Source organism: Ammospiza nelsoni, chromosome 1 (genome assembly GCF_027579445.1).
Source record: "Ammospiza nelsoni isolate bAmmNel1 chromosome 1, bAmmNel1.pri, whole genome shotgun sequence".
Classification (NCBI taxonomy): Eukaryota; Metazoa; Chordata; class Aves; order Passeriformes; family Passerellidae; genus Ammospiza; species Ammospiza nelsoni.
Window position 1 is genome coordinate 32,763,896 of NC_080633.1, and position 20,590 is coordinate 32,784,485.

Genomic DNA, 20,590 nt, shown 5'->3' on the forward strand with positions numbered 1-20,590 from the left:
CAGTGCCTCTGAAGTCTATTTACAACATGTTTAATAATTTCTACCAGCTGGTTCTTATTCAGACTGTCACTCAAAATTTATGTAACAATTTCATGTATCAAATAACATGGCAAAAAACTCCATCGTAACCAACTTTATTGTTTTTAGGCTGATAAATTTTTGGTTTTAATTAACAGGCATTTGTTGTCAGCATTATTTCTCTGGAGGTTCTCAAAACCCTCTTGGGAATGAGCATTCAAACTTCCTTTCTCCCCAGCAGACTTTGGATCAGGCTCCCAGTGCTGAACCACAGTGTTTGAAGGTCACTTTTCACTTCTAGGATCAACAACCTGGAAACAAAGGAGTGCAATTAAAGTTAATGTCCCACATGGTTTAAAAAATAATTGTGAATGCCTTCGAAACCTGACATTTCAACTAGGAATGGAGCTGATTGAACAACAACAAAAAAAGCAACAATCACATGAGGACGCTGCAGTCATATGATTTTTTTTGCACAGTCAGTTAGAGCTTTGACTTGGATTTATGCTCCCCCTTGTTTCTGTCAGATAATGAAGGCTCAGTTTAAACAGGCCTGTAGCCCTAAGGCTGTTGCTGTCACCCAGCTCCTTGGCTGGCAGCAGCAGGGTTAGCTCCAGCCAGGAGGATGCTGAAGCACAGATTCTAAATATGCAACATCCACAGGACTGGACATCAGAGCCTGCACTACTGAGAGAAATGCTGGCTAGGGTGCTCCGGGTAGTGGTAATAACTTACACAGTTAATAGAAAACACTAGAAAAGTAGAAGAAACTACAAAAAAAAAAAAAAAAAAGTAGTCAGAGTTCTAAAATCTCTTTCCATTGGGCAATGTCTTCATTCTGTTGACAGTGCCTTGGAGTGATGGACTTCCACCTGCCCTGCCCAAAATAAAAATGGTTTACTGCTGCCCAGCTCGCTGTTTTCTGGCTAGCTGGTGTCACACTTACGAGTGCTGTTCTCTGGGACCACTGAAACTACTACTCAATTCTCTCTTGAGGACTGTACTTGGCTCTATGCCTTGCCATCTCACCAAAGCCTGTCCTTTGCTGCAAACAACAGCCAAAAACTTCACAAGGCTGCCAGGGCTTCAGTGAAAAGCAGCTGCTGCACTGCCTGCAGAAGAACACCTGGGGTTGGCAAGCCCATAGAACCTGAATTTGAACCACCAGGTGCAGCGTTTGCCAATCTACTCTGCTCCTCTTGAGCCACTGGTTATACCTCATTGTTAGGCTGGCAGCAAAGTCTATTTTTTGTTTATTGCTAGAATCCAGAAGTTTATACAATCAGTTGTCTGTGTGAGGGTCATGGATATTGAGTGGCCATCAGCACACAGGGGCTGTGATGGCACCTCTAGCCATGGTTAGATTGGATGGACATCTACCCACTAAATGTTTAAATAATATTTTCCCTAACAATCACCTCTGATCAGGAGCCCAGTCAAGAGATGTGTTGGAATTGGCCATGTTCCACTCAGTTTAGAGTTGTTGCCCAGCATACGAGATGAGCCATGTGGTTAAGGAGCGATGGGTTCATCAAATGCAGTGAGCTGTGGCAGCAACACTTGCAAATCAGGCTGGGGCAAGAGTTAATTTGGATTCCTAATTTAAAAACAAATTAAGTACAAAAATTGATCACAGCGCAAAACTAGTATAAAAATGCCTGTGAGGTGAATGGTGTGGCTCCAAACAGGTCTCTCAGTAATCCCAGGGAACGCTGAAAGCAAAGGGAGTGAGTCATAAGCACATGAGCCGAAAGAAGCCGAAGACAAAATCATGCATCTCTGCTTAATTCCATCACATGATGAGTCCCGGGGCCCTTCATTTAATGGGAGAGCGGAGCGGCGGGGCAGCTTCACTCTCACTCCCGCCGGCACCGGAGCGGTCTCGGTGCGCAGCTCCGGCAGGACCCGGCCCGGCTCTGGAACCATGGGCGCCGCTCGGCCCCTCGCCCTGCTGCTGCTGCTGCTGCTGCCGGCCCAGGGGCTGCTCTGCGCTGCCGCCACACGTGAGTGCTCCCCGTGCCCTCATCCCTGCCCGGAGAGCTCCGTGTGCCCAGGCAGCCCGGCAGGAGCGGCTGCTCCCAGCGCCTGGAGCCCTGCCCGCCCGGGAGCGACAGCCGGCCCCACCGCAGGGCGGCCTGGCCCGGGCTACCAGAGCTGCCTGAGCTGGAGGAGTGCGCTGAGAACTGCTCGCTGATCCGCTCCCTGTGCTCCACAGGTACACGGAGCCGGCTGCAGCTAAAGCTTGGCTCTTGGCAGCGAGTTCTTAGCGATGCTTCCCCAGTTCAAGCATGGCTAAAACGGCAGATGCAGAATGGACTTTGCACAGTTGGCTTGGCTCAGCTGTGCCTGCGAGGGGCCAGGTCAGAAACTGTGCTCCCCACTGGGACACTTGGACCTGGGGGTCCCAAACCTCAGGGAGCACAGCCAAGGAATTAGATCTGCAAGCCACAGTGGGCAGGGAGTGGGCTGAGCTGCTTCTTTCCGGGCTCCCAGCTTGACTCCAGTCTTAGGATGACTGAGTTCAGGGCTGGGAATGTAGAAATGGGATTTTAAGCTCAAATTCCAGAATGTACAGTATGGAAATTGAAAACCTTAAAAGCTGAATCCATCTGAGCATTCACCTAGCCTTGTACCTGCCTCCAATGGAGAATAGTACTGGATGTATAACTGTGCAGGTCAGGGCACTTTCCCAGCTTTTGATGATTTACAGCATTTATAGAATTGCCTCTGTCAAATGCAGAGTCATTGTATTTAACAGTTTTTACTAGACTTTTTCCATCTGTTCATGCATTTTGGGTTTTCGCTGCAACACGTGTAAAATTTTGGGACACGCTACGTCCTGCCAGCAAAAAAATTCACACCTTAATTGTACCTTATGTGAAGAAGTACCTTTGATGTGCTTAGAACCTGTAACCTGCTGGTTTCATTTGATTCCCCTTAACTTTTGTTCCTTCAGCTTTTTCCTCCATGCTGTTCATGGTTCTGTTTTTATATTCTCCCCTGTCACCTCTTCCCCAGGCTTCAAGACACAGTCTACACAGCTGTTCCTCATATGGAAACAATTCTATCCCTTTGTAGCGTCCCCACCACCTCTCCCTGTATTTTTTCAGTTCTTTTATAGTGATTGAGCTGCAGAGAACAGAGCATACAGTACTCAAGACATGGCATTATAAAATGCTGTAATGATGTTCCCATCTTTGTTCTCTATCTAGCCTTTTCCCAGGTTTTCAACTACCAATGAGTACTGCATTCAAAACTGCAAAGCTGAAAGATTCCATTTCTGAGTTTAGAGCTAGTTTAGAGCCCCTTATTCTCAATGTAAGGTTACATTTAACGCTGTTGAATTTCATACAGTTTCATTCTTGAGTCATCTAATTTCATACAGTCCTCCCCTCTATTACTTTAATGCACAGTCCTCAGCAGATTAAAGAACTTTGCTGTTACCTGTTTTCCAGATTATGAACATGTAAATTATTTTTTCAATGGAGAAAACTGGGCACTTATTCATAACTTTTTTTTAATATCCTAACCAATCATTTACTCATGTGAAATCAATCCTTCCTTCTTATCCCACGGTAACTTAATTGCTTTATGTTCCTTTAGCAAGGGACCTCATCAAGTGCTGTCTGGAACTCAGGCAGACTATAACAAGCAGGTCAGCCTTGTTCCCATGCTCTCTGTCTCCCTTGCAAAACTCAGAATATGTTTGTGAGCAATGCACTCCTTTTATGGCAAATCATATTAATGCACTGTACCTACTTGCTCTGTTCTTCACTGCTGTTCCTACCAGCTTCTCCAACTTGAGCCCCAAAGGGTTTTTTTAATCCTCTAAATCTTCCCTGGAAGTGTTTTTAAAAACTGTCATCACATTTGCCAATTTTTGTTTCTCAGTCACTGAAGCAGTGTTAAGCAAGATGTTACATGCTATGGTTAATAGCTCATTTATTTCACTCTTGAATAACTTCCATACTTGGGCCATACTATCTAGACAACTTTGTCATTTTGTTGATTTGTTCTATAATTGGGTTTTATGTGCCAACACTTCATTTTGAGAGATATTCTCTGTCATTGTAAAAAAAAAATTCTATCACAGAAACTCCCTATGTTCTTCCTTTGTGAATGAAAATATAAACCAGCTGACCTATTTGACTTTTGTGCTACTCCTTTACCTTCCCTGAATGCTTTTTTTGCATCTACATCATCTTTTGGCCCCATACATCTGGCAAGCTTTCCAACTTATTATCTGTTTGGTGAAAAAATGTTAATTTGTAGTTTTTGTTTTTTTTCAAGTTGCTCCTCAAATTCTTTTTTGTCCTGCTTTATTATGTTTTTATACATAACTTTATTAAGTTTATGTTACAGTCTGGTGCCATTTCATCAACCTTTTTACTTCTAATACACTTTTATCCTCTTTAGCTGGGTCATCTTTCTATTTCTGCTGTCCTAACATTGGCTCTCATTCTCTCTTTCATGGCTAATACACTTTCACAGGAAATACTGAACTTGTCTCTGCTATGTTTTTCATCAAAATGAAAGCCAGAATGAGAAAGAAGAAAGTCAATCAAAGTATAAGATCTCTTCCCCTATGATCACCTCACCAAAACTATTACAGGAATCTGTTCCTTGGAGCATAACATTACTCTGTCTATTTCGAACTGAATTGCTCTAATTTTGGTTACAACCAACATCTGTCCTTGAGTGGTTTTCATTGTTAAAAAAGAAATACAGTAAAGCTTTTTGTTCCTTTAAATTCACCAACTGAAAATCTTCAGTTCCATGTGTCAGAGAAACCAGTGCAGAAGTCTTTCCTCATCTGAAAAACCGTCTTTGTCTTGTCCTGAAGCTTGTGAAATGTTTTATATTTGACTGAAATAAACAAAACACATCAGAGAGGCAAAGAAATACCTAAGCAGCTTGTGATTTAGAAGCAGTAACAACAGCTATTACTGGACTAGAAAATGAATTCTGAATTCAAGGATTGTTAATGAAAACACAAAATTAAAAGCACTTATAAAATTAAAAATGCTCCAGCTGTTTTTGATAAATTGAACATTTGGGAAAAAAAATGATTGAAAAGTTTTGATCTGACAAAATCAAAACATTTTTATTCATAAAATAATTTTTACAGAAAATCAAGGAGAATAGGAAAAATAAATTACAAAAATTATGTAGCCATTTGCTTTTGAATGATACATTAATTTAATGATACCCAAAGTGTAATTGAACTTACTAAGCCTTTGTGAAGTACTTTTATAGTTGCTAATTTGTTTTTTTCCTGAGCAAAGTTTCTGAACAACAACATTACCAAACTCTCCTTCTGTCCAAGACTCAAAACAATACAGCATGTGATACAGGTCATTAAGTCAATACCAGTCATAACGTTATGCTTGGTCACATCAAAAAATATTAAATCTGCAGGAAAGACTTGATTCAAGTGATTTAAGTGAGACTGCAGGGAGTTCCTGGAGGGCAAAAGACTGTGGGAGATTGTGTCTCTGAGTGCAAAATCTGTTATTTTTCTCAAACCCTTCAGTCCTCAAGAGTGGGGAGAGAGCTACTGGCATCAGCTCAGAGTGGGGATGGGGCTGGCCAAGGGATGTTCTTCCTGCCCAGCAGAAATCTCACTGGGCAATAAAACACCAAGAGAAAGCAGCTCCACTCTTCTTCTGAGCTGTTTCTCTGATTCTCTCTTGCAGTAAAATTAGGAGCCACCCACCTGTAAAGACCATGCTTGAACTGGCTACACCTGCTCTGTGTCTTTTCCAAAGCTTGGAAAAATTCCAATACAACTAGTTTGCTTATGGCATACAGGGCAATTCTTGCCCTTCTTACAGGCTTCTGCATTTTCCTTGAAGTCATCCAGAACTTTGTTGCACTTGGGTATAAATCTAAGTATAAATCTGCATCAGCTGTACCTTTACAATAAACCATGGAAAGCAGAAATCCTAACTCCCTTAATATTGTGACAGAATGGCACACCCAGCAGTTACCTTACCTGATTAACATGGCAGAGCCCTTTAAAGCCTCCAGGCTTCCATGGAACTATGCCCATGAGCCCTCTTATAAACATATTTTTATGACATCCTACAGCGGCGAACGTGTTCCTACTGGTTACTTGGATATTTATGTTGCTTTTCACTATGTATCCTTTGTGACAGAAAGAGGGATCCTAGAAGCCTGGGAAAAGTTTGAGCCCATCATTTGTAGTAATATGAGAAGAAAGAGGTTATTGAAGTTATTTAATATCGGAGCCATTTCTAAATAAAAGGCATGAAGCTAATATGTTATTGTTGTTCTATTATAAACACATTGAATTTACTATTCAGCTCTAAATTTCCTTTTCTGGAAATACCAGCTTCTGTTATAATTGGTTCCACCCCTCCCACCCAAACCACCAGCCAACTCACCAAAGGAGCTGCACTGGGTCAAAACTAATTCCTGGCACAACTTCCACTAGAGCAGAACTCAGAATGAATTTATCCCATTAACCTTTTACTTGTAGACTTATTACCAGGCAAAGCAGTCAGAAATCAAGCAACCTCTGTGCAGGGAGCCTGACTGTTGCAGGGTTATGTAAACTCTTGCAAACCATTGCTCTGATACGGTCAAAACATTGTAAACATATTTATTCTTTGTCTGGGAAGTTTGCAAGTCTGCAAGTAGAAAAATATGTCAGTCTGACAATGGTGGAATTGTCTTTGTGTTGATTATAGTTGATAAGTGTTTATAGCTGCAATGATAAAATTCCATCATTTTCTACTGGTGGAAAGTTTTATACCAGTGCATGATTAAAGTTCAGCACAAGAGTAATGTTTTTATAGAGTAGTAGGGAAAATTGCATTACATTAACACTGATGTTTGATTTTCTCTCTAGGGTTTCAAGATGTGTTGAGCCATGGAAGCACTTCTCCTGTGACATCCTACAAGAAGCTACAAGGCTGGTCTAGTGATCAAAATAAATGGAATGAAAAACTTTATCCTTTCTGGGAAGAAGGAGATCCCAGATGGAAGGACTGCTGGAAAGGTGATAGCACATACAGATTTCAAAGACACTTGAAAAACTGCAGCGGCCACAAAGTCCACCACAGTGCAGAGTGCAGGTGCTATAGAGCATTTTCATAGGGGCAATATCCACTGCTGCACAGAATGGTGAGTTAGAGAGGATTGGGTTTGATACCATCCCCAGTGGGCTGTCTGAGGAAGCAGAACAGTGAGTTATTTCATAAAATGCTTTCCCATTATGACTAATCTCAGACAGACATTAATACTTACCAAGAAGTACTGATGGTCAGGGCTCCAGCACAATCTGTTGCAAGAAGCATGCTCTGGAGGACAGGCAGCTTCAACCGCTACCTCAGTAGGGCACGTGGGCTTCAGACTGACAGCTTCAGCAAACACCATGTCTGTTGTCACCTGGTCTCAGCTGAGGGTCAATGACTGTCCCTGGGGAGAAACGCAAATTTTCTCCTTTGAGATACACTGACCCCACCCACAGGTAGAAAATTATCTTCTTAATTTTAGGAAGAACATTAATGGCAGAGCAGTGAGGGATCTGGGGGGATATGCTGAGTCCCTCTGATTGTTTGAAGTTGGGGTTTTGGTAAGAGCACAAGTGACTTAGGAGCACGAAAGCCCTTAGAAACAGAGTAACCAAGAAAGCCTTTCCACTGTAAATGGTGCAAGTTGATGGCAGCTTCTGCTGCAATGCATCTTTCACTGCAGCAAAGACCCATTTTCTTTTTTCAGGCGGAAGGGTGACAGCCAAACTGGACAGTGACAGCCCAGCACTGGTAGGATCCAACGTGAGCTTCACGGTGACTCTCCAGTTTCCCAAGTGCCAGACAGAAGATAATGATGGCAACATTGTATACAGGAGAAACTGTACCCGGGGTAGGTAATGGCAATGTCCCTGCACCAGGCTCACACCTGCCTGTGCTGCTGTGTGTCACTGAGCTCTGACAGCGCCGCAGGCACACCCAGGGAACAGCAGCTGTGCTCATATAACTGATAACTGATAACACTTAGCTGTGCACGCCCAGCCTGTGCCACACCGTTTTTTTCCTAAGAAGATCACTGTGGTATTTTTAGTGCTCTGCCCCACTCCAGATACACGGACCAGGTAATTTGAGACTGACCATAGCTATAAACTTGCCTTCCCAAAGCAGTCACATAATCTGACTTCCCAACAAAACTGTTACTGCTTTTCAGCTCAGGCACTATGTTGCACTGTTTTCATCGTTGCACAGTCACACTGTTTTCTTTCAAGTTTATAAAGCTGTCAAATTATAAAATTGGAGGGTTTGTTTTTTCAATTATGAATTGTAGAATTCACTTACCATATCTGAACAAAAAAGCAAATCTCACACTTCCACATTTTAGGAATTAAAAAATGAACATATAAATATCTAAAAATCAAGCAATATTTTCCTCAGAAAATCACCCTTTTTCATCTTATTTACTACTACATGGAGAAAAAAGCCTATCATAATTCCAGTGTTTTAAGCTGCTGGATCTAGAACAACACATGCTGTTGTACCTTTCATCCTCTGAATGCATAAATGTTCAACAAATTTTTTTACTGATCAAAGTAATTTTCATTTCATACCAGCAAGTTTTTGTCAGCCGAGGTTGCAGTTAACTATCTATTATTTTGTTAGCAGCTTATATCCATATTCTACTTAATATCTGCTGTGCTGTTTGGGGGAGGAAACTTCCCATTTACTATTCAGAAAATGACAGAAATTCATTTCTAAGTTATTTAAAGGTGCCATAGAAAACTTTTCTGACAAAACAAACAATAAATAAATAAAACCTTAGAGTGCTTTCACAGCCACTCTTTGTACTTACAATTTTAGATTCTGCCTGCCAAGTATTTAGGTAGCTCTGTTATCCTCAGTGGAACAGTAGCATCCTGTGTAGTCAACAGCAAATTTTTGGGCAAGCACTTCTAAATTGTGTCTGGCCCCTGAGACAGTAAAGTTTAAAAAAAAGCTTCTTAACAAAATAGCACCAAGACAGAACCATTCTGTGTTTACATTAAAAACCAAACAAAGCACAACTTCAGGAAAATGAATTACCGTCAGTCTAAAAATACCCCACTTCCCCTGCTGTTTAAATGCAGCCATTGCTATAACCTGCAGTGCTTGCCTCCTGTTTTCTGACTCTCTGCACACCTCCCAGTTGACCAGAACATGTCCTCCTTCTATCCTTAGATCCTCCAGCTTCCATGGATCAGCAAGTCTATGTCTACAACTGGACTGAATGGACTGACAGCTGTGGCTGGGAAAACTGCACAAGCAACCACAGCCACCATGTATTCCCAGATGGGCGTCCTTTCCCTCATCACCCGGGCTGGAGAAGAAGGAACTTTGTCTATGTGTTTCACACTTTTGGTTAGTACTGCAACACATGCCTTGGCTGGGCTGATGTTGCAAACCTTTTATTCCCTTTGTACACAACTCATTTGTCAAGCATGTTTTACTAAAAGCGCTTTTAAAATGATTCCACACTCTTGAGTGGAAATACTGAATTAATTCCCCACTTTTCCAGAGAGGCCATCACTTGTTTGGTTTAGGAATCATGGATTACCAGAAGATTCTCTTTAAACCTGCATTCACAATACTACCACTGAAGAAAATTAATTTCCTTTCAGGATTACTCAAGATATTTTTCTAGGAAAATAGAGAATCTGAGCAGGTCAGTCAGACAATTTATTGACAGCTCACTGCCATTTAAGACTTTCAGATTTAAGAGAGAACACAGTGCTGTGTATCACCAGTTTAACAGTGCAGCACTTCTTGTCTCTAGGGAGGCAAGAACTGCCACTGACTTTTCTGCTGCTCTGGTCACAGATGCTGATTTTCAACGTTTCCTGATCCTGAGTATGTAATGGTTGGGCTGTTCCTGCCATTGGCTACATACTAAATCTTAGTGCCTTCAGTTCTCCTGGCTAAATCACTATTATTGTCAGTATCAGTAGTAGTAGTAGTAGTAGTAGTAGTAATAGTAGTAGTAGTAATAATAATAATAATAATAATCCAAATTTTATGCAGAGGTGATTATTATTTGCCTACCTCAGTCAGCTGTTAAAAAGACAAAAAATCAAATATATAAAAATGGTTCTAGAATATGAAGCAAGAGGTATTTTATCTTCTGGCTATGCTGAAAGCAAACACAAGATCACTGAAAATGCCTCACACCATCCACTACATAATCTTAATGACTTAATGTATTGTAACTGCTTTGGAAAGAAGTAGATGTCTTGGCAATTTTTTCTTGGATTAGTGAAACTGGGGACATCTTTTTGACAACTTTAAAAAACCGGAATTTATGTGAGTAAACACACTGTAAAAGTATCCAATCCTTCAAAATCACCTGTCAGATTATTGGAAGACATTTCTAAACTATTAATTTTGATTTTGACAATCTAAGATTCTCAGATACTTTGCTTCTCATAAACCAACTTGTGGTGAGGCTGAGGGGGAAAATGAAGTCTGAGATGTTCAGACTCCATTTTTATGTTCATTTTCACGTTCTGAGTTCATGTTCTGTTTCAGGTCAGTATTACCAAACAACGGGACGATCTTCAGCAAAGTTTTCAGTGAACACAGCAAATATCACCCTTGGTGAACACGGGATGGCAGTGTCCATTTACAGGAGAGGCCACTCAGGATTTGTTCCGGTTGCAAGAGCAAAAACCACCTACTCTGTGACAGGTGAGCGTGCTGGAACTGGCTGTGCTGACATGCTGGGGGTGTTTGTTGCTTAGCTGTTAAAATAATTCAGCACAAGCATTGTCTGGCATGAAAAGAAGAACATTGGCCTGAGAAAGGTTTTTAGCATGAAAGTGGAATCTCTGGTAAATTGCCTTGAGTAGCTTAAGTAACCTTTTTGTCCAATTCAGCAGTGACTCCTCCGCTTTGTATTGGAAAACGATTTACGAGAGATAATGCATTCTTCCACAGATGTCTGTGATTCCTCATTTGTTCCCATATTTTTCTGGCTGTTTCCTACTGACATTCACTCCTCAGGTCATAAATCAAATTAAAGTACACACCTGTATTAAAGATACCATGTTTGCATCTCACACTCTGGCTGCTGCTGTTCAGGGGCTTTGGAACTGTTTATTGTTTGCAGCCAGGTATCTCTGCTGTATTTATTTACCTCTTTTTTCCCCCCTCCAGACAAAATTCCAGTAATTGTGAGTATGTTCCAAAAACACGACCGCAACATCTCAGACTCCATTTTCATCAAAGACTCACCAATTACATTTGATGTGAAGATCCACGATCCCAGCTACTATCTGAATAATTCTGCCATCTCCTACAAGTGGAACTTTGGAGATGGAAGTGGCTTGTTTGTAGCCAGTGGTTCTAGTACATCTCACACCTACACTCTGCAAGGAAACTTCACTCTGAATTTAACTGTCCAAGCCATTATACCTGTACCTTGCAGGCCAGTAACACCCACTGCACCACCACCCACCTCAGCAGGTAAGCACTTATCAAACAGCACTGGCACTAGGAGCTATGCTAAAACTCTATATTCTGATGTTTTAAGTTAATATCTTTAGTAGTTTTACTGTCATCGTGAAAGAGCTGCAAGCCTCTGGAAGCCCTCTATAAAATTGGCTTAGAGACAGAATCAATAAGCATTAACTCCTCTAGGATTCTGTGGTAGGCATCACTTACACATTTAGCTCCTTATGCATCCAGTTCCACCACCACACTTACAGCATACAAAGGTCTTCAGGTGAACATAAATGTAAGTTTGTATTATCTCTGCTGCACTTGGTCAGGAGATTCTAGCCTTGTCTACTCAGGGTCATCTTCTGAGGTAAGATGTAAATTTCAAGTGAGAAAAGGGAATTTAAGAACACTCTTATAGCAAGCTCCTTTCTGGATTGCATTAACTTCCGTCCAAAACTAAATAAGATTGGATTGAACTAGAAAAACCTAGTCATATTCAAAAATATGGGATTTCCACATGGTATTAACCCAGAACAGCTTTTCCACTTTAAATTTATTGACTAACATATTTCAGAATAACTTTTATTATGTTCAGCATTGGTTTATCCTCTCAGAGGGTTTTAAGAAGGCCTGCAGTTTCAGCCATAATACTACTACTGTGAAACTGTAAATGTGGCTATATTTTTCAAATTTCATATTTTTAATATGTGCTCTTACCAAAATATGGAGTGAGAATGAAAAATGAAAGGAAAGATATAATTTTCACCATTTCCCCTCTTCATTTTTCCACTAGCTGTAATGTAGAGCAGTGGGAAAATACCAGCTTTTAAAAAAGCATTTTAAATGTTTTATTGGCCTTTGGATTTCTTATATAATTGATTTGGGGATTTTAAAGAAGTATTTAATTGTATTACACCTTGTAGTCTCCCTTTTATTTCACAGAGATGGGTGACTAGCCAGGTGGCTTTTGGAGTGAGTGAGGCTCCCCAGGCCACTCTGGGGTTCTAAAGCTGGGCATATGTGCTTTCTTTAGGGGTTACAGCCATGAGCTATTACACAGATACACACATGACTGCACAGCTGCAAACCAAGGCCACTGACAGCCTGTGGAATGCAGGAACAGCTGGAACATGTGGCTGTGCTCAGAATACCCCAAAACAGGGCTTGTTCTAAAGTTGTTGCATCTCTATCTCTTCTGCCTCGAACAGCTCCAACAGGAGCATCTTCTGATTCTGACTCTTCTCCCACTGTGGAGTCAGTGCAGGACAATCCTGATGGAGGCTGCCACATTTACAGAAATGGATACTATGGAAGCAGTATTGCTGTTGTAGGTAAGGATGTGTGTCAACACCTCCACAGAGGAATGATGTTAACAATGAGCAACAATACATGGTAGAAATAATGTTTATTTAGACACGTCTTTATCAATTACATAAGATCCACAAAAAGATCCTTCTCATGGACATAGCTGAGAGTTTTAGGGATTAATGTGCAGACATCTGACTGGCTGACTTTGGTTTCTGCCTGTACTCTGCCAGGGGCTAGTTGCAGAGGTTGTGACCCCTTGCTTTCAGACATGTGAGGCTGGACCTTGGTCTGGATCCCTGCTGATGGCTGACCCCATGTGCTGGTGGGGACGTGCATTGTGTCACTCCTTTCTCTGTCACCAGCTTCTGAACATGCCACAGCAGGAGCCCATGGGCTGGGGAGGAGGTATACCTAAGGTTGAACTGGCCTTTGAATGCAGAGAAATCTCATGTAGTGGGAAGTGATTTAGCAAAATAAGGAAGTAAACAACAATAATGAGGGGGGAAAAAGGCAGACCAGAAAGGAGCAATCTCTCAGGGAAAGCACTGGAAAATTTCTCAGCTTTCAAAGCCTTCAAGAGGAGTACTAAGGGAGGGAGGAGGTTATGAAAAACAAGACCTGAACTGAGCATCAGCCAAACACTCGAGGTTCAGTACACACGGACTTCAAGGCTTGTCATGTGTCCTACAGTTGATATGTGTTTCCTCTCCCAGAGGGAATCCTCGAGGTAAATATTATTCAGATGACAAGCATCCAGATGACAGAAAGTCAAGCTGAAAACTCACTGGTTGACTTTGTTGTTACCTGCCAAGGGAGGTAAGTGTGTGAATGAAGCTGTCAGTCTTCCCAGTTTAAAACTAATTAGGTGCTGGAATGCTATATGCACTTAGATGCATATGAACAAAATTTGGGAACTGCAGTGTTTCTATTTCTTGATGGGAACTAAAGATAATGCAAGTCTCATTTTTAAACTATGCCAACAGAGGCTACTGCCAGGGACTTAGGATTCAGAGCAAACATTCAGACTCAGTAAAAATAAGGAACTGATTGTGGGGGAAAATACAATTTACAGTCTCCTGGCCAAGACAAGATTTCAGCACTTACAGTAAAGCAGGAAGCAGTTTACTGAAATTGTAAGGAAATCCTTTCTTTTTGGCCATGAGTTTTTGACACTTGGAGTAAATGGGTGAGTCCAAGAAACTTCTTCGATGCACAAACATTGGACTAATATTCCTAGGTCTTAGAAGGTTAGAGTTGAGAGGACCACGAAGTACAAGAAACACCATGGTAATACAACTGGAATACAATTGACCTCTCTTAAGGAAGTGTTTTCTTTTCCAGCACATGATAAATACTACTTAAAAGAATTTGCATTCCTTTCTTAAAGATGTGTATTAAGTGTATGAAAGGTCAGGGACTTTAAAAGTTGATTTGATGCAGGTAATCCTGCATCAAAACCATAAAATGTTAAATGATAAGCAAAACAAGCAGATAATTATACAGATTGTATACAAGCATTCTATATAAAATCCACATGTACATATATAAATGTATAGGTATGCAAAAAGTACATATAGTATTAATAAAATATACTTAAATCACTACAGTGCCACTGATTTCAACAGGCACCAGCATAAAACTGGTGCAGCAGGGCAATGTGTCTGTGAACTGGGCTAAGTGGGCTGGCAGGACTCCACAATGCAATGAGCTCTCTCTCCCCATGCCAGTCTCCCCACAGATGTCTGCACGGTGGTTTCTGACCCCACGTGCCAGGTGTCCAAGAGCATGGTGTGTGACCCCATCGACGTCACAGATGAGTGTTTACTCACCATCAGGAGAGCTTTTGAGGAACCTGGGACCTACTGCATAAACATCACCCTGGGTGATGACACAAGCCAAGCCCTTGCCAGTGCCCTGATCTCTGTAAATGGAGGTGAGTCCACAAAGAGCAGATGTGGGTTGTTGGTGAAAAGCTTCTTCCTGTGGTCATTTCCCTGCAGGGGAGAGAACACAGGAGTCCACCAGCTTGTCTAAGAGTCCATGCAAAGATAAAATGATGATTATTTCCCTGGGGGAATTTTAGCTGTTAGACCTTGGTTTGACTTCTGTTTACAATCCAATGAGTACAGTAATTACACAAGCTATTCAGTATCACAGAATATGAACAGTTCTTAAGCCATAATGTAATTTTCCACAGAAAAATGTTGGGCAGAAAAGCAGGTGGGGAACATGCCAGCCAATCCATTCCACACATGGAGAGATAGCAGAAATAGAGGGGAATTCAGCTCAAGAAATCAAAGTCTGCAGCAGAGTTGGCTGCCCTGGGACTTCTCTACTGCCCATGGGCCTCGACATGGTTTCTATTTCTACATGAGGATAAGATGAATTATGTTCTGGAATGATCTGTGTTACATCCAGTGACTACAGAGTCTGCCCAGTTTTCCAAACCGTTTCCAAACTATTTCCAAAAAGGAGCTTTACCTTTGGTTGGATAAATATCACTGTGTCTATCTCATAGCTATCAAAGCAGTCTTGACAGAACCAGCTATTAAACTCAGCCTCAGTCAGAAGTCTAAAAGACAGTGCTGCCTCTCTGCTCCCACTTCATTGCCCTCCTGACTTCCTATTACAGTGTCCCAGTGACTCTTCTGAACTCTCTAATTACTATCACCCAAACAACTGAGCCTTTGCAGTCTTTTTCCATAGCATTTTTGATGGTTTGATTTAATCTAGGTGTAAGTTTATCTGAACTGAAATCAGTTCATTATGAATAAGGCACAATGCCTGACCTCTAAATGCATTCTCGTTCCTAAAGGTGAAACTAAGCATGCAGAAAGGTTTTTCTCAACTGTATTCACAGAGACTATAGCCCAGTAAGCCTGGTCTGTCTGGGCAAAGCTGACTTGAACTTTTGGGCTTCTGCTATATTCAAAGCAGAACTAGGATCTAAGAGAGATTGCTGCTTTAAGTTGCCTTCTGGATGAGCCTATCTAATTTTGTCAGTTATCCTATAGTCAGTGTAAACATTTCTCCAGCATAACAAATGGCAAGGATCAAATTAGCTTCACCTTGTGCGGTGCCAACAGGGCCTTTCATTCCTGTCCATGCTGGAAGGGTAGCCACGTGTCTGAGGAGAAGAGCTCATATGAGAAAACTGGCAAAGCACAACTCACACTCTGGTGGAATCAAGAATTACATGGATTAGGATGTGAAAGCACCACCTCCTGCCAGCCACTGACCTCCAGTGTTTAGCATTTTAGAATTACTAACTGTGCTTCAATTCATACAGCAATAAGTAAAAATGGCATTTTCTTTGGAAAGTCTATCTCACTGTAAAATAGAGGCTAACTTGTAATCAATCTACTTTCTGAACTGTAGGAGCATCATCTGGAACAACAGCAGGTGTCTTTATCTTCCTTGGCTTGTTGGCAGTGTTTGCTACCATTGGGGCTTTTGTCCTTTACAAGTAAGTTGCTAGTTTCTATGATTAAAAACAGTTCCAAGAACTGTCAAAATATTATTTAAATTAACAAACTGAACAATTTAAATTTGCTTTAGCTACATTTTTGTTTAGTTACTATTGGAGTTTACAAATATTCTGGCAAATATTTAAGAAAATGAGATTACTGGTTTAGTATTGGAAATTATGCAGATGTTAAGGACTTTCAGAAAAAAAATGGGCACATTCTGTGCCCATTAGCACAAACAGTAATACTAGCAGGCCTGGGAACTTCATCTAAGCAGAAAGCAAACTCAAAATGCATGATGTGGTTTATATATGCAGTGAAACCAAACAAATTCTTCATTAAATAACTGATTAATAAATTCTTTGGGCAAAAGGTGCTGAGCATGCAGGCCAGTAGTTGACAGAAGCACACATTGCTGCATTATTATTATTCTCATGAGACTTTGGAAGTTTCTCTTTTGAGACTGCCCGAAGACTCCTGAGTCAAGTGTGGGCTCACCCTTCCCAGTGAGTGGTGAGAAACACACACTCCCATGGAGCAGCAGTTCTCCAGCACTCCTACTGCCTATCCAGGCCCCTGTCACCACTACTGACCCATGGCTGCCAGACATTGGATGTGTTTGAACAGGGGAGGAGGAGAGGGAATACATGATGAGCACATGATCAGTGCTTCTATGCGCTGGTCACATGCTAAATGTGCACCTTCCTTTAGAAGTCTTTCAGCAACTGACTGTTCACATTCCTTGCAGGAGATACAAGCAGTACAAGCCTATTGAGAGGAGTGCAGAGCAAACACAGAAGCAGGAGGGATTTACTGCTTACTTCAGCACTTTCAAAGCCGTTTTCTTCCCTAATAGCACTGAGAGAAATCCTCTGCTGAAGAGTAAACCTGGCATTGTTTAAACCTTTAGTGTAACACTGACTATTAGATTAAGTACAGCACTTGTATCTGAACTATACTTTAATGAGGCTTTCTTCTTGTTATAAAAAAACCCGAGGGAGTAAGGTGAAAGCACATGTAGACAGGATGCTAACTTTTGGGGCTTGGTGCAATTAGCAACATTAAAGTAGTCTTTTGTAGAAAAACGAGGTAGTTTTAAGCACTTGCTGTTCTGCTGTTCTTGCTTGTGATGTAGGATACAATCTTCTGAATTACTAATACCCCCCACCCCCTTATCTGGCTTTTCTTATTTCTAGGTTAACAACGTGAAAAATTAATCACATCCAAAATCTGGAAGGGGGGGAGGGGGGGGGGGAAGGTAGAGAAGAAGTTAATTAAAAAAAAAAGACAAAACCCCCCACAAACCAACGAATTTGCAAACACTTAGCTTTTATTGCTGCTTAGAGCCTTAGCAGGATTCATGTCTTTGCTGTAAAGAGAGACATGGGGGGCAGGCACGTGTTATGTCCATGGCCTATTCCCAGGCATTCCCAGGCACTGGCACTGAGCTGCTGCCACTGTTGCACTGCTCAGGAGGTCCTGGCACAGACTGGCCCCAGGCCAGCCAGCTCCCCACCGAGCAAACCCCACATTCTGGGAACCACCAGAGGCACTGCCCCACTGTGAGCTTGGCAGCAGCCACCCTGTGTCTCAGGGTTCAATACCACGGGTGCAGCTCATTCAATGCCAGCTGGCCTCAGGGCCAGAAAGCAGGGCTGGACACACTTAGCTTCCCACTGGACATGGCCAGCAGTGCATGAGCCTCATTATAAACGAGACCACGGACACCCAGGCAACAAGATGAGACCCATTGGCTTGGCTCTCCCTGTTCAAACTTTGAGTTCCATGTAAAATTCTGAGTTGCAGCTGCTGATGCTGCCTTTGCCTCCTTTGCTTCCACTGGTCTTGAGACACTGGACTGGCACCACTGCTCCCAAGGGGGCAGATATGATCTATTGTAAAATAATAATCCACGTGACATAACATTGCAACACAACAATCTATGTCCAATGAAGGGTCAGCAGAAGAAGGGATCTAGCAGGAAGGGGCAGCATTCAACTGCCTTTTCCTCTTCTCTTTTCCTTTCTGTCTTTCCTGCTGTAAAGAGACATTAATTTCTGCTTGCTCCTCCATCCCTCTGACCACTCAATCAAATAAACGAAAACCCCAAGATAACTAAAACACTCTGCTCCAGTTTCTGCTTTGACGTGATGCACCTTAGAAAAGCTAAATTTATGCAAAATCAGTGTGCCTTCACTTGTTCACTCTAGCTGCAATTCTGTTAAAAGAACTCATTCTGAGGCCTTCCACAAGTGATCTGGCCTCACAGCCACACGTGCTCATCACTCAGCATCATGGCATTTCACAAACTGCTGAAGGCTGGCTCCTTGCATGATGAGAAAAGGAGGGCATCTTATTTGCAGAAGGGAAGAGGTTGCTAAAAAGGTTCATGGAGATGAGCAAACAGACCAAAAATTCTTTATAGCTCATGTTTCAAAAAACTCCTTTGTTGTTAGCAAAGGTTATGGCCAAAATGGAGGCTGGGCAAATGACCTTACATAATCCATTTCTAAACACTGAATTCTTTGAAGATCTGTATTTCAATATAATTAGCTTATTTAATATGTCTTGAAATATCTCTGATATATACTGTTTTCTGTTCCTGTGGCAATACATGATTATGATTATAAACAAAACATAATTATAAATTTCCCTAGTGTTTTAGCAGATCTTCAAAATGCTTGTCATTTGTAATCTGAATCTAGTCTTCACTCCCCCTTCCCAGTGTGCACAGACACCTTTCAATGACTTAAGGATATTTTTTAAAAATGCAGACTCCAACATACCTGTGAGATTAATTCTTTAGCTCTAAAATTCAACAGTCCCTTTTCTTCTTTTGTTTCTAGGTTCTCTCATTATTTAAATTATTTTGTGGCTATTTCAGCTGTATTATTAAAAGCAGTGTATTTGCTATTGTTCCATCTTCCTCATATGTAACATCCTATTGTCTAAGAACTACCATCTCAAGTTATTTTCTGACTTAAACAGGAAACACATTTTCTACAAAAATTACTCTTTAAGTGTGTGCTCTGTTATCAGTCAGGCAGGACTGTAATTTGTATTTGTTGCTCTAGCTTCAGGCAGGACAGGGGTTTAGTGGAAAGTTTAAGATGACTTGTAATGAAGCATGTAAACATAAAATCTGTCACAGCTCAGGATCAGTGAAGATGCAGGCTACCACCTGGGCTACATGCAGAAAACATCTTGTTTCTGCAAAATGCTGCATCTTAGATGACATCTTAAGACATCTTAAGCTTTTGCATAGAAAACTCAGGCATTTGTTAAGAACTGTTTTATACTTAAAGTATTAGTAATATCTTGCACTGTGTCCCTTTAAGTGCCATGTCAGAATACTACATTTTTATATTACCATTTTGCCTTTTCAGCTGTAACTTCTATTTCATACATCTTTACTTTTATACAATGGAATTTAACTGCTGCACTGACAAATAAACCATGTAATGATTTTAAAGAGTTCGCTGCTTTGTCTCAGAACAAGAAACTGCAAGATAAGCAACTTGATGAGTTGCTCAATTATTGATCAATAGAGTGTCTAACTCCATAAAACATGGGATGTGCCTTACCCTCAGCCCACACCTGGCTCTACCAGGGTTATCAAGCTGATTTTGCAGTCTCCCTTCAAGTGTACTCAGAGAAATGGCCCCACAAACCTGAGAAGCAAGGAGACTTAAGTCTTAACACCCAGATGACACAATTTCAGAACAGATCAGGATACAAATGAGCTTCATGTCCTTCAAAGGCAAGAACAGCTGACAAACAACAGATTTGTGAATGTCAGCAAATGTTACAAGACAGGTTTCAGGCATTCCCTTTGGAGAAATAACATCAAGAATGACATCAAAGATAAATGTACATTGTCTTCATAGAAAGAACATCCTTTCAAACGTGTCTTCAAAAGAAACAGAAACATCAATTGGGTAGCAAGTTTGTTAAGAATGACTTTAAAAATTGAGTTGCAATTTCAAACCACTTATTTTGCTCCTCCCCTCTTTTTTTTCTTGAATATTTTTTATAGCACACAATTAAGGCTCATCAGATGTGGCACTTTTTTCTTACCAAAAGTATTATTAAGCTGAAATCAAGGCTTTAAAACACCAGTCTCTGAAGGAATTGTAGAGGAATGAAACAAAACTTTGCAAGAGTCATCCAGACACTGTGGCTTATTAGTACAAGCAATCACTTCCGGCTTCGTGCAGCATAGTCAAATTTTCTTTAATGATAAAGCTTTTATCACTACAGGTCCTTACAATTCACACAGAATTCCATAATCCCAGATTTGTAGGGTTGGAAGGATCTGGAGATCATCTA

At 41.2% G+C, this 20,590-nt stretch overlaps 1 protein-coding gene across 1 annotated transcript; it reads left to right on the plus strand.

Moving 5' to 3' along the window:
- Positions 1 to 1,789: 1,789 nt before the first annotated feature.
- On the plus strand, positions 1,790 to 19,733 carry GPNMB (glycoprotein nmb). Its single transcript, XM_059484753.1, has 11 exons — positions 1,790 to 2,021; positions 6,893 to 7,042; positions 7,765 to 7,908; positions 9,231 to 9,410; positions 10,575 to 10,733; positions 11,202 to 11,510; positions 12,695 to 12,817; positions 13,508 to 13,610; positions 14,522 to 14,727; positions 16,173 to 16,260; positions 17,010 to 19,733. The coding sequence occupies exons 1-11, from the start codon at positions 1,790 to 1,792 to the stop codon at positions 17,161 to 17,163; spliced, it is 1,848 nt and encodes a 615-aa protein (XP_059340736.1). The 3' UTR covers positions 17,164 to 19,733.
- The last annotated feature ends 857 nt before the right edge of the window (positions 19,734 to 20,590 follow it).